The sequence below is a fragment of the Thermobia domestica genome, chromosome 8, assembly GCF_964235325.1.
Source record: "Thermobia domestica chromosome 8, izTheDome1.hap1.1, whole genome shotgun sequence".
In the NCBI taxonomy this organism is placed as follows: domain Eukaryota; kingdom Metazoa; phylum Arthropoda; class Insecta; order Zygentoma; family Lepismatidae; genus Thermobia; species Thermobia domestica.
This window is the reverse complement of record NC_137461.1, coordinates 75692204-75705313: the sequence shown is the minus strand read 5'-3', so window position 1 is coordinate 75705313 and position 13110 is coordinate 75692204. Positions and strand designations below refer to the sequence as shown.

General features: G+C 34.8%; 1 protein-coding gene across 1 annotated transcript in view; it reads left to right on the top strand.

Moving 5' to 3' along the window:
• The window catches only part of LOC145692175 (methyl farnesoate epoxidase-like), a 52873-nt gene extending 40303 nt beyond the window's left edge, over nt 1-12570 (top strand). The window contains exons 6-7 of the mRNA XM_081767473.1: nt 2245-2383; nt 12389-12570. Of these exons, the coding sequence (XP_081623599.1) occupies nt 2245-2383; nt 12389-12570 (321 nt within the window). The remainder of the gene's footprint in view (nt 1-2244; nt 2384-12388) is intronic.
• The last annotated feature ends 540 nt before the right edge of the window (nt 12571-13110 follow it).

Here is a 13110-nt window from a genome sequence, read left to right as displayed (position 1 = left end):
CATTTTCAATAAAATTCTTTACAAACAAAATTGTAAACAAGGGGGTTGGGGGTGTTTTCACCCCAAATTTAGCATTTTTTCTAGATTTTTTAATCTTTGGCGCCACGTGGCGCTCCTCGGTTTGTACCAAGTATCTCAAATGACCCCCAAAATTATAGCAGGGGCCTTCGGCAACAAAATGCTTTTTACTTTATGTCTCTGTATGCAATAGAAGTTATTTTAGAAGCTTTTCTTTCATACACTACAAACTATTAAAAATCATTTAAATTTCCCGCGGTACGGAGAAGCGTACAACCAGCTGGCCGGCGGGTAAATAAAGATATAACATTTTCTTGGACTCTTACAAGCGACCGCACTCTTTTTGTCTAGGTTGTAACACCTCTATAGTTCACATATTCGTGTCCACGGACTCTTGCACTTCTAATCATATTTCTAGTGTATGTTTCAACATTTCGTACGCCTTTCCGAGGTTTTGTGGGCTGTCAACGCTCATGTCACTAATACTAATATCGTCCTACATATCTGTCATATGCGTAACCAAACCGCACACAACAATTTCCACTGCTCTGCACTAAAATATGACCTCGAAAGACCACTGCAAAAGGCGAACTATTACTTACAGAAATCGCTCACCACTTCTTTCAAGGTTGCCAAGTTTATTTTTCATATTCTTTTTAAATCTCTTCTTCCATACAAAGAAACCAGCGCCTGTCGCTATAGAGTAGCCAAGTTTATTGGAGAAAGGTACTCGAGTCAGTGACTTAGGTACATTTCTGCACTAAAGATTAATTTTCGCTGTATATTTTCTTGGCTATTGAATCATGCGACTGATGTCCTTTCTGCACCAAACTATCTGTCTGTAATTGGGAAGTCAAAAATAGCACTAACTCCAATACCTCAAAAAAAAAAAAAAAAATGACTTCGGTCCCTTTCTGCAATAAGCAATTCAAGGGTAGAGCATGATATCAAGTGTAGAATTGGATATTAAGAGTAAAATCAAGGGAATTTGTTACGACGAGTTTAACAGTGTTTGGTAAAGGAAGTTATGTTGTTTCGATCATCATGTTTAATATGAACTTTATTATTAAATATGCATATGGTTGTTCTACGAATTATTAAATGCTGAATAGGTAGGCTATTGTGAAGTTTAATAGTTTTTTCCGTGATACTTTGGATGGTTGGTTAAATGGAAGGCTGTAATTCGCATTTGATATACATGTTTGTGGTGGATAAAACCTCAGTTGTTCTAGTTCTGTAAGGAAATTGTACATCCGTTTGTTTCAATAGTTCCTATAAAGACATATTTATTCATAGAAACTTATCATTGAACCTGAATGGAGAACTTAGTGAAATATTTGATTTATTACAATTTGATAGTTTTTGGCAAGTAATTTATCTTTCTGGTGAAAGAAAGTTTTAAATTATATGGTTTCAGGAATATTCCGATGAGTTTAGTGATTTCTTATCTGTTTCTCTCTACTTCAGCTGCAAAGTTTAATAAAACAGAATGTTGGGTGATTTCTCAACTGGGATCACCTTCACTATACGACTGTCCATGCTTACTTCGGTAAGGTCACATGAGCATAGCGTAACAAAGAGAACCCATCAATATCAGACGTATGGCTTGAGTTCATCTAAAGCAAATAATATAGAAGTATTAGGCTTTTAAGTTGTTGGAGCCCACGTAGTAAGTGAATACATTTATTACTGTTATGTTTCTACATCGAGCTCTGTAGTTTTTGTATAAACATAGTGGTTAATGTCTATAGAGTCTAGAATTGTGTGAAGCTACAATCTCTACAGCAAAACTTTCAGATGGTTCTATCAAACCTGTTCACTTTATCTAGACTAGTTTGCAGGGTGTAAAAGGGTCGAAAAGGACGGTTGGAGACTGCTTAGAAGAGCCCGTAGTATACGAAATTATTCTTTTCTGATCATTTATTCATTGCGCTATATATGCCTCACCCTGTCAAAGAAGATAGATGAAAGGAGTGCTTTTTCTAACCATATTCTCGTGCCATTATGGTAAAGATATTAAGAATTTTATGTATTTCAGTTCTACAAATATTGAAATTTTATGTAATCTGAATTGGGAAATAATAAAGGGATATATAACCAGTTATATTCCGTTAGCCAGAAATGTGCGCCATGTGTCCCTGCTTTTGTCCTATTACTAGAATCTAAATTTCCAATTTACTATATTATCTTTAATTGAATTTTATTGTGAGATATAATTTACTTCAGGGAACAACTATATTTCTTAACATGAGTCTAGCAAGCAAGGATAAAGAAACATGGGAGAATGCAGATGAATTTCGACCAGAACGATTTATGAAAGATGGAGAAATTGTTAACTCTGAGCAAATTCATCCATATGGAGGAGGTAATACAAGTATTATATATCTTTAGCAGCTAGTTATTATTTTATACAAATTAACTAACAATACTATTCACACTCCATAAATGTTATTTTGAACACATACATCTAGCGTTAATAATTCAGTACTATAATCAGATGAATACATTACACCACAACAAAATAACACACTATGTAATATTTTATTAGTACGGGTATTTCACTTCTTTTGTATAAAACGTCTAACAATTTTTATTAGAAACCTTGTTTATTTAACACGGTTGTGCCCAAAAGTTTTTTCTTCGTTAGATATGATGATATCACTTACAGTATTTTTTCTTGAGCATTTATATCAAATTTTGAAAGTTTTATGAAGATCGGTTTCAATGTGGGTAGAGAGGAGTAACATAAGTGTTACATCGGTCTGTTATTGTGTCAATTCGTAAATGTGGTATTTTATTTATTTGTAATTATTTTTTTGCTTGTTATGCATAATCAGTTACTTATTTATATATCTTTTACCTGTAAATTTTAAAACTAAATTTTACACTCTAAAAAGATCCCAACTTTAGCTAAAAGGCCTACAGTTGTGGCTCTTGAAGAAAGTCACAGAAGTAAAAATTAAAATTATTACTTCAAACGAAGGAAATAAAACCTATTTATTGTTACGATTATTATATCAAAAAAGTTTTCTTACCTTGGTTCGGTGCAATAACAGTTTAATTTTTACCTGTGTTTATTCCATCAAGCGTCGACTTTCATTACATAGCATATGTAGGCATGCATTCTATATAAATGAAGAATACAGTTCCCGAAGTAGTCCAAACATTTATATATCTTTCTTTTAATTCAGGATTTGTGATAAGAGACAAAGCAATTTATGTATATTTATACTTTACATGTTGTATTCTCTCAACTGCCTTGCAATGATCTGAAGTACACTTTCGCATCTTCGTGTCAAGGATTACACCTAGAAAGTGATCTTTTCCATAGTAGCGGACTTTCATACCTGCCTCCACATTAGATCCAACTATTAAATTATGATATCTTGGAAATGATTGAGTTGATTAGATTTGTAGATTAGCGTCCCTTTCAACAACAATAATGTACGATACTTGGTCCTACACATTATGATGGAATCCTAACTACTTGCGCTCCCGCCTTGTACCGAACTCCTGTCTCCCACGCTAAGGGCTCGTACGCTATCCGCTTAGCCACGAGGAAGCTCTATCTTGGAATTGGTATCTAGCGTGGTGAGAATGTTTCAGAAGCAGGTATTCTAAAATTAGAATGAGAGACATTACTGGCTTGCCCCCTTTAGTTCCCCTCGGTTACGATCCTGGAGCCGATTCTACATGGAAACGACGCTACGAAAAACAAGTTTATTTTTGAACTCCCAAATCCATGCCTATCCTAATTATCTTTGTGAGGAAAAAAGTTTCCTCTATAGCTATCATTGACGTAACTAGAGTGGAGCACGAGGCCAGGGTATCCTCAGAAGGAAAGCTATCAACATCATGATTGTTTCAGTTGACGAAAATAACATGATAAGTTTACCCCAATTCACGCATGCACATTGCAATTTTCAGAAGTAAGGAGCAATGCTCTCAGAACGATACCCTACTTACACCAATGATAACTAGAAGTACGTTTTAATGTATTACTCCGCCATAATCTCTATAACTAAGAAATATATTGACAAGGAAGTACAAAGTAATTAATGGAAACATTTTATTGCATAAACATAAGATATTAGTTGAGGTTCTGCCTCCTAAACCCCTTCTATACTTTTGTGTAAAGAACAGTTATTATTTTGGAAGGACACTTGTACGTACTTAATGTAATATCATTGAAAGTAACACATTTCTTCTGAAAATCAACAACAACAAACGCAGGGTGACACTTGGCTGAGTACCAAATATAAGAACATAAGCGCCCAATGTAACATATATGTAATATCACAGAATTTACAAAGACACAAAATCAAAACATGTAAATAAGAAAAAAACGATCTGAAAAATAGAGTAGTCTCTAGACCCTTCTACAAAGCGGAACGTATATATTTAATATTATATAACCATCCAACAACTAAACATTAAGTAATTACCTGAAAAGTATGTGTTCAGCACTCATATTGACAAGCTGGTCATAACTATGACAATCTCCTGTTCCTGCTCATAACCAAGTAGTACAACATTTCTTACACGGCAGCTTGAGAGACCTTTCACGTGATATTTGGCGTAATTTTTGTTTTCATTCAGAAAAGCAGTTTATTATAGTTGATGACTCATATGTGCTTCTCTTTCCTGCGTTACATACCGGTATATGTCACATTAGGCGGATGCGTAAATTAGAATGAAAAAAGTAGTAATAGTTCTGATTAAACAAATACTGTGGAAACACATTAAACTTAGTTTGAAATCCCACAGGAGAATCTTTTGGAATTAATCAGAGAGTAAAAATTTACGGAAAGTATGTAGAAAGTATTTTAACTTCATAACAATTATAGCCGATAAAAACAAAAGTGCTGAATATTTTAATATCTTCTATTAATTGTTTGGAGTGAATTGTAATCGCGTCCAGTTGTAAACGTTGTAGGATTGTAATTTTTTCAGTAAATTTTAGACTTTCACTCAAACGGCTACTGCTTCCTTACTATTTATCGTAGGATGATGGTTTAAATCTAGTTTTTTTTTTTTCAGGATAGAGCATTTCCAACAGAACTAATCGCTTGTCCGCATTATACACCAGAAACGACAAAATCGGGAAAAGGGGGGTATTTTTCGTTTCTTTTTTTAAATTTTTGAGCCCCTCTGGCCCGGTCATAGATGACATAGAGATCTGATTGTTTTTAAGGAAATCTACTATATATATATATATATATATATATATATATATATATATATATATATATATATATATATATATATATATATGGTGGCCCAAAAGAATGTATACCGTAATGTACTGCATTTTATATCGTTTTTTATTGTTATCCATCAGATACACATAGTTTCTTTATTATTTGTTCCTAATGTGTTTTTAATTTATGTTTATTTCTTAAGAGCCGCAGCAAATAAATCCATAAACTAGAATGTTATACCTCATCAACGCAAACGTGTATACTTCCTTTTGGGCCACCCTGTATATATATGTAATACTTCAAAAACTTACTGCGTCTTTGCTATTTGACCTGGAGTCATGGTGTAAATGCCGTTTTCTTCAGTGTAATGAGCCACTTTCAACGGTATCACTCATAATTCCGAATCATACATTCTTATCCGAATCATAATCCGGAAAAATCGGGAAAAACGAAATTTTTTGACAAAAAAAGTACTTCCTTTGAAACCTTGCGTCCCCCTTGCCCGGTCCCGGTTTCACGTAGGGAACTCGAAAAAAAATTAAAAATATCCAAAGGTACGCAAAGTTTATACGTGATATTTTGAAGCTCAAGCCGTGAAAATTTTTTGAAACTTGCCTTACGAAATAAAAAAAAAAACTCAGGCACCTCCGTCCTCACTTGAAGTCGCCAAGTTAACAATTCGCTCATAAAGCGCATCTGGGATATTCTTTGGTCTGTCCTTGACTTAGCGCCGGCGGTAAATAATATCTAATGTTGTCCTCTTACAACGCAGTTACAAGGGCTTCAGACCAGGTTTGGAAGGGTGTTTCAGGCCCTCAAAACGACACTAGAATCCCGAGGAACTTTCGGTTCAACCCTCTTTATCAACAATACAAAAAATCATAATTCATCAGGTCTTAGTACGGAGTGGAAGGATTCGCCAGTAAGACCCAGATATAATAGATCAAAAACAATCAGAATCCCAACTTTCTCTATTTTCATATACTACAACAGCATTTATAGTTAAAACTGTAGGGTATACCAAAACTATGCAGTAATTATTTCCTCTCTACAAGATTTCTTGTGGGTAGGGGCAAAAATTCTCAAAGTACAAAACATTGATTATTTGTAACAAAACTAATAAAATAGTTCTAGAACGCTACAAATTACATCAAATAATGAAAACAATCCGTTATGTAGTTAAAACCGACTGATGAATCAAAATATAAATTGCTAACATAATTTCAAATACAGTCAAAAGATAAGGAAGTCAATAATTATTTAATTACTGCAAAAGTCAAGTAATTTGTAAATTTTAAAGGAGTTTTGACGATTTTTCTCACTTCGTATTTCCGGACGTGATTCAACGATCCAAAGCTGAATGCACATGTTCAATTCAAGACATCTAATGAACAACATTCTACACACTGTCAATGAACACAAGAAGTACACAGATTGTATTATATTGCGCCTTCCAAAATTTCAGCTTCAACTCCCAGCATTTGCCCCTTAAAGCCTTCTTCACCTTACAGCAAAAGTAAAAGGTAAATCCCAACAAGAGAGGAAATAATACAGCAACGACGTTTCAACGAAAGAAGGTATCTAACTAACTATATGGCCTATGGAACACCGAGGTTAAATGCCACGTTCACCAAAGCTCTCAATTGACTTCTATCATTACCCAACTGGATCCAGTTTCTACTTTGTATTCCTATTTCTACGAGATCCATCTTAATATTGTCGTCCCTCTACTCCTAGGTCTTCCTAATAATCGTTTCCCGATTGGTCTTCCACTTAAAACTTTGAAAGCTTTTCTACTTTCTTCCATTTAACTACATCACCTGTCCGCCTAAACCTCCTAGACTTTATGACCCTAACAATGTATGGTAAACCGTATAAATTTTGTAGTTCCTCCTTATGAACATTCCGTCATTCCCATTACCGTTCTTCTTGGGTCCGAATTTTCGTCTCAGGATCTTGTTCTGAAATACTTTCAGTCTATGCTCTTCCCTCAGAGTAAGCGGCCATGTCTGGCAACTATACGGAACAACATACATGATTTGGTTGTGTTCAGAGTTTATTAAGCACATACTTAAGTTTTTTGTTGAAGATATTGTTTTATGACTGTTACTTATGGTTTATTTTTAGCACAAGTTTTTGATTTAGTTGGGATTGACAAAATAGTAACTTTTTACACTTTGTTAGACGAAGACTATGATGTTCGGTGTTTGAAGACAAAATGTGTTTTTAATATTTTAGTTACATTGATATTGTTAGCGATATATGAATGTTGGATCACACTTTTTATTTTGGAAATATTGTGAGATTATATATATATATATATATATATATATATATATATATATATATATATATATATATATATATATATATATTGCTGAGGTTGTTACCCAAAGTGGTGTCGAACCACGCCATGACCCAGAAGATTGAGTTTATGTACAAGTTGGAATTTGATTTAAATGAATAAATTTGTTAATACAAGATTTACATAATGAGGAAGTTCATTATGTAAGTTAAACTGTTTTTAGCACATAAAACGAACTTGCAGACAAATTACATAATAACGTTTTAGCAGTTTATTATAGATTTTTGATTTGAATGTATGTAAAGAATTTTTTTCTTGTTTTGTTAATTTATAAGAATTAAATTTAAAACTAAAGTATAACACAAATAAAAAGTTTATAACGGGCTAGTTACAATGATTATCATTTTTATATATATTTTGACCTTCAAATTCCCCGACAAGACAGTTTGAACTGAAAATTAAAACGAATTCCTTTCTTTTAGTCGACATTTAATTTCTTCATGAATATGATTTTCGTCTGTTAATATTGATCCTAGATACTTGAAGGTATCCAGTTTATGAAAAGTATTATTTAAAATTTTAACGCATCTATAATTTTCCGTATTACCGTCCTAAAGTACTTCTACGTTTTTAGTTTTCTCTGCATTTACTTCTAAACCCATGCCCCTGCAAGCGTTTAATAATAAATCTGTATTTCTTTCTATTGTTTTCCTATCATCCCCTATTAAATGTACATTATCAATATACGCCATAACCCGGTGAACACCGTTCAACTGTATGGCCTAGTTGTTATATTTCATTTTCCTTATAGGTATTCCACGAATAAGTTTAATACTAATGGCAGCAACACATCTCTTTATTTCAGGCCATTCTCGAGTGAGAACTTGTGGATAAAAATTTTCCTACCCGAAATTTACTTTGGAATTCATTTAAAAATACCTTAATTAATCTACTTACCTTTTTGGTATTCCAAATTCTGTAAGAATATTCTACAATGTTTCCCTTCTAAGCGAGTCGTAAGCTTTACTAAAACCAGTAAAAGTTGATGTACAAAAACGTTTACTTTGAATATTATAAACTTCCACTTTTAACTCCCATATACTTTTCTCATTTGTTATTCACAAAAATAGCGAAGAAAAACTAGAAATTGAATTTCTTATACCGAGTCGTTCAAATCTTTGCACTGACGGCGTAAATGGATTAAACTGCACTATTATCTCGTCAAAACGATACGAAAATAAACAATTACATCGTTGCTGAATTTCGTTCCTAGCTGAGTCATACGACTTGACTTACCCATCTAACAGCTGTACGTAACCAACAACCACTGAATGTTGTCTTCTCAAGGACAAACACCCTCGGGCCTTTATCGTCTCTACGTTTCAAAGGCTTGAGGATCAACGCCAGTGTTCAGTTTCTTCCTAGAAGCGCCTGAAACGACAGAGCAATGTTACCACTGTCTTGAACAAGCCCTACAAAGATAACTACATTTTGCAATGGTAACTACAAAATGAAGAGAAAGCAAATCGGGCGGAAGAAAAACTCTGAGGAAATTAAGGGATTATCATAGTGCAATGGAAGGAAATTATGCAATATAGGAGAAAATATGTTTTGTAGAGAGTTAAATGAGAAAGAAATTGAGGAAAGAAATGTATAAGGATGTAGGCTGTATAAGGATGAGGCGTGACCTTTCGCGAGTTCGATTCTATGGCTGGGTAGCCAACTTGAGGCGAAACATCCTAGGCTACGGGAAGCCAGCTTGGAAAAGAAAAAAACTATTTATCTTAAGACGTATCCGTAGCCGACGTTAAGAGAAAAGGGAAGGAGGAAAGAAAAAAATGTGGGTCGCCAATATTATTCCTTTCTCTTACGCTGTAATTATAGACCAGTAAACACAACGCTACTTAACTCCAGATTCTTGTACACTAATGGCATCGTCGATGTTGAGGAAGAAGAGATAAAAAAATCATTCAGGACAACACCATATTTCTTGCAACTCTGTTTATTTAACTTTCCTTGTAATAACGTATAATACTAGACTTTCATTAACATTTATAATCATGGATAGCTAGATTCAAATATAAAAAATACTTATATGTTTTCCGTTTAAAATTCTCAAACATTTAACGCCAACACAACTCAAAGGTGAGTAACAGTAGAAGTTAAGCAGTACTGTAATAACAGTGGAAGAGTTGTTTACAACTTAACTAGACATTAGCACAAAATCCTCGGTAGGCTACTTCACAAAGAGGGAAATTTAACAATTACATTACTGCTCGTAAATGTCTCATTGCAGAGAGAGAGTAGACCTACGGCTGTGTCGATTGACCTTCCCCCTTTAAGTACATAACATCTCCACTTTGTTCGCATCCAACTGTTAAGAGGGCATTTCCCTCAACATAATTTGCAATTAACAGCGGCGGTAATAACAATACACACTGTAGAACATTATGGGGAATACAAGACCAGCCAGTGAAATTAGACTCAACTTCTGACACTTTCGCATTGAAGTACGAGTGGTATCGTACACCCACCATCTTAGCGCGCCTCACTGAACTAGTGAGCAACATTATAGCTAAAACATGACATGAAAACAACTCGAGGATTTAACACAAATCTTGTGGTGGCGACTTAATACTTGGATTGTGAACTATATATATGTAGAAATTAATAGACAAAACGGACTACCCACTACTGGACAGACATAAACTAGCCATCGCTAATCAATCTTTACTTTATCAAGTGAAATACCTGAGAAATAAACAATACGAAATGCCCGCTACTGGACGAACATGAGCTAGATGGTAGCGAGTAATACGTTATACATCTAAACAACTCTAGGAAATGATTTTATTCAAAGCAAGAAAGAAACGGTGTTGATATTAGACTACCCCGCCGGCGTATGATTCGACTTACTGGATAGAGACTCACTTTCGTTTACTAGACATTAGATATTGTGATCAAAAGCGACTTGAACGAATGTATAAACGGTGGACAAATTTCTTTCACAACTTCCTGGACGACGTCGGTTTCTTCACAGGACGGAATAAAGAATAGTAAACATAGTTACCTGGAAACAGTGACCAATATCTCCTTACCAGACCGGTCCCAATGACTTCTCCAACATCTCACCATATAGCAGTCATGACCATGACTGCGGCGCAGGTTGACCAAAGGGTGACATCTCCTTGGTTGATGCCAAGTAAGCACATTTCACCACTACTTTCACCAGGTAGACAGAAGTTCGCTGCAAAGCTGCCACAACACTGTTGATGAGTGAATAGGCGACGAATCACTTAAGAAACTTCAACAAAATTGGAGGAGGACCATTTGTCCATCGGCAGTCCAGGAACGTTTAAATTCCACAGAAGCAGGTATGATCAATAACCAGTTACCTAGGATGGAGTCCCTTATTAAGAAGTCTGATAACAATAAATCACCATGTCAGAAGGCGAGGAATCCCGACTTCAAGAGGACGAAGCCATACGTAATCGAATGTGGGTTGGAGACAATAGAGAAAGGCTATTAAACTTCAGATCTCATCACAGCAGTGATTAACGAATATTGCGCCAAACCCAGTAATACGTCAGACACACACACGCCGAACAAGTTTTAAATGAATCCTTTATAATTTACGACGTATTCATTCCTCCAACATAATGTTTAACCACAGCAATACTTAAGAAGGCACTGATAATGAAAACACAATCGTTTACTGCATAATTCGCAGGAAATTTCATGTCCAAAAACATGGACAAATTATGCTTCTCACTACACCTCCGCCATGTTCATTACAAGAAGCTAAGTCTAGGGGGGGCACGGTCCACAACCTGCTCGCTCCTGATTGGTCGCTCCATACTGCGCATCAGAGCGTAGAATGGAAACGACAACTTTAATAATGATGTATATATGACTGAGTGGAAATAAAAATTATCTATGTAAACATTCATATACTTACGTTTATAATTAATCTCTCTGTTTAAACGCAACACAAAAATTCGAATTATTTTTAAACAGTCAGAGCTATTCTCAAAAGCCGCTCAACGCAAAACATAGACATACAAAGAAAAGTAGCATACTACAACTACGCACACTAGTCCAATTGTCGACCATCCTGAATCCTTCATGAGAGTCGAGAATTGAGAAAATATAGAAAGAAATAACATTAACTGAGAGCTGATTAAACATTTCCGCAAATATTCTCTTTGAGAAAATGTAACGCTCAAAGAGAAACGTTACAAGGAATGGTATCTAATTTGAAGGAGTCAGGTCTGCAAGTTACATACAAGAGAGAGTTTAACAAGGGGAAAGCAAATATCAACTTATTACCTGTACCGAGATCAGCTCCACAATTATAGTGGGTAGAGGGATGTTGGTTGAGACGATAGAGGTGAATAGGAGTTAGGGTAGATCACTTGGATGTTGTTTTGATCCCTCTTTTAGTGAACACGGTATAGGGTCAGAGTCATTCAAAATATTCATCATATATTTAAAAAAACATTGTGGGTAATCATCGATGGATACATTAGTAGTATAAACAACTGTATTGCCAATTGGTTATTTCACGGCAAATTTGATGGAATAAACATTTTTTATATCATACTTTGGCTTCCAAGTTGTTCCGCAGAGTGTACATCATGATATGTGGAAATCACAAATGGTATTCACAGCCAATTGCAGGCATGTTAGTATTGGTTATTCTGTATGTACAGAGGTAAATTCTTAACTTCAAAAGACCTATACTACGTTCTAAAATTAGTTCACAATCATGGGAATTTTAACTGCTAAGGGTGGTATTACATTGCTTATAAGTTGTTTTGGAATTTGTATTTGTACTAGTTGTTCTTGTTTCTTTCTTTTTTAGGTAGAAGAAGATGTTTGGGTGAAAGTATGGCACAAATGGTTCTTTTTCTATTTACAACAATGATGCTGCAGAAATTTACCTTCAGTATTCCACTGAATCAACCTCCACCATCAACAGAACCCATAGAGGGGTTTACAGCGAAACCAAAACCATTTCATGTTATTATTGAAGAAAAACATTAAACTAGAATACAAAAAAAGATAAATTATAATTAGTGTGATGTACAAGTCACGGTATTATACAAAACTGAAATAATTTGTAGCAGTAAAGTAGTTGTGAATTATATATTAAACTTGCACCCAAGTTGAAAATTTGCAAACAGTATAAGCATCTTTCACTATAGTATTTTATAGAAACATTACAGATTAACCCATGCATCACTCAGAATCAGTACAAACCTCTACCTACAAAATGAAAATGACATTATTACTGTTATTGACTAGCAGTCCATGATTCGTCGAATACGTAGCATAAGAACCGGAATCTTGTGCATCGGTATCATATATCCAACATGTGCAGTTATGTGATTGACTCTTACGCAATGAGTTCTACTGCCCTTCTTGCAGTTGTTCTTTTAGACGGTAGGCCCACAGATCCCAGTAAGGAACACGCTATTTGCATCATATCATTGAAACTAATATTTACGATAGACAATAATGGAGGGGCAAGTAATATGTAAAATACCTGTTTTGTAGTGATGGGGTGTTGAGACACAAGGAAAC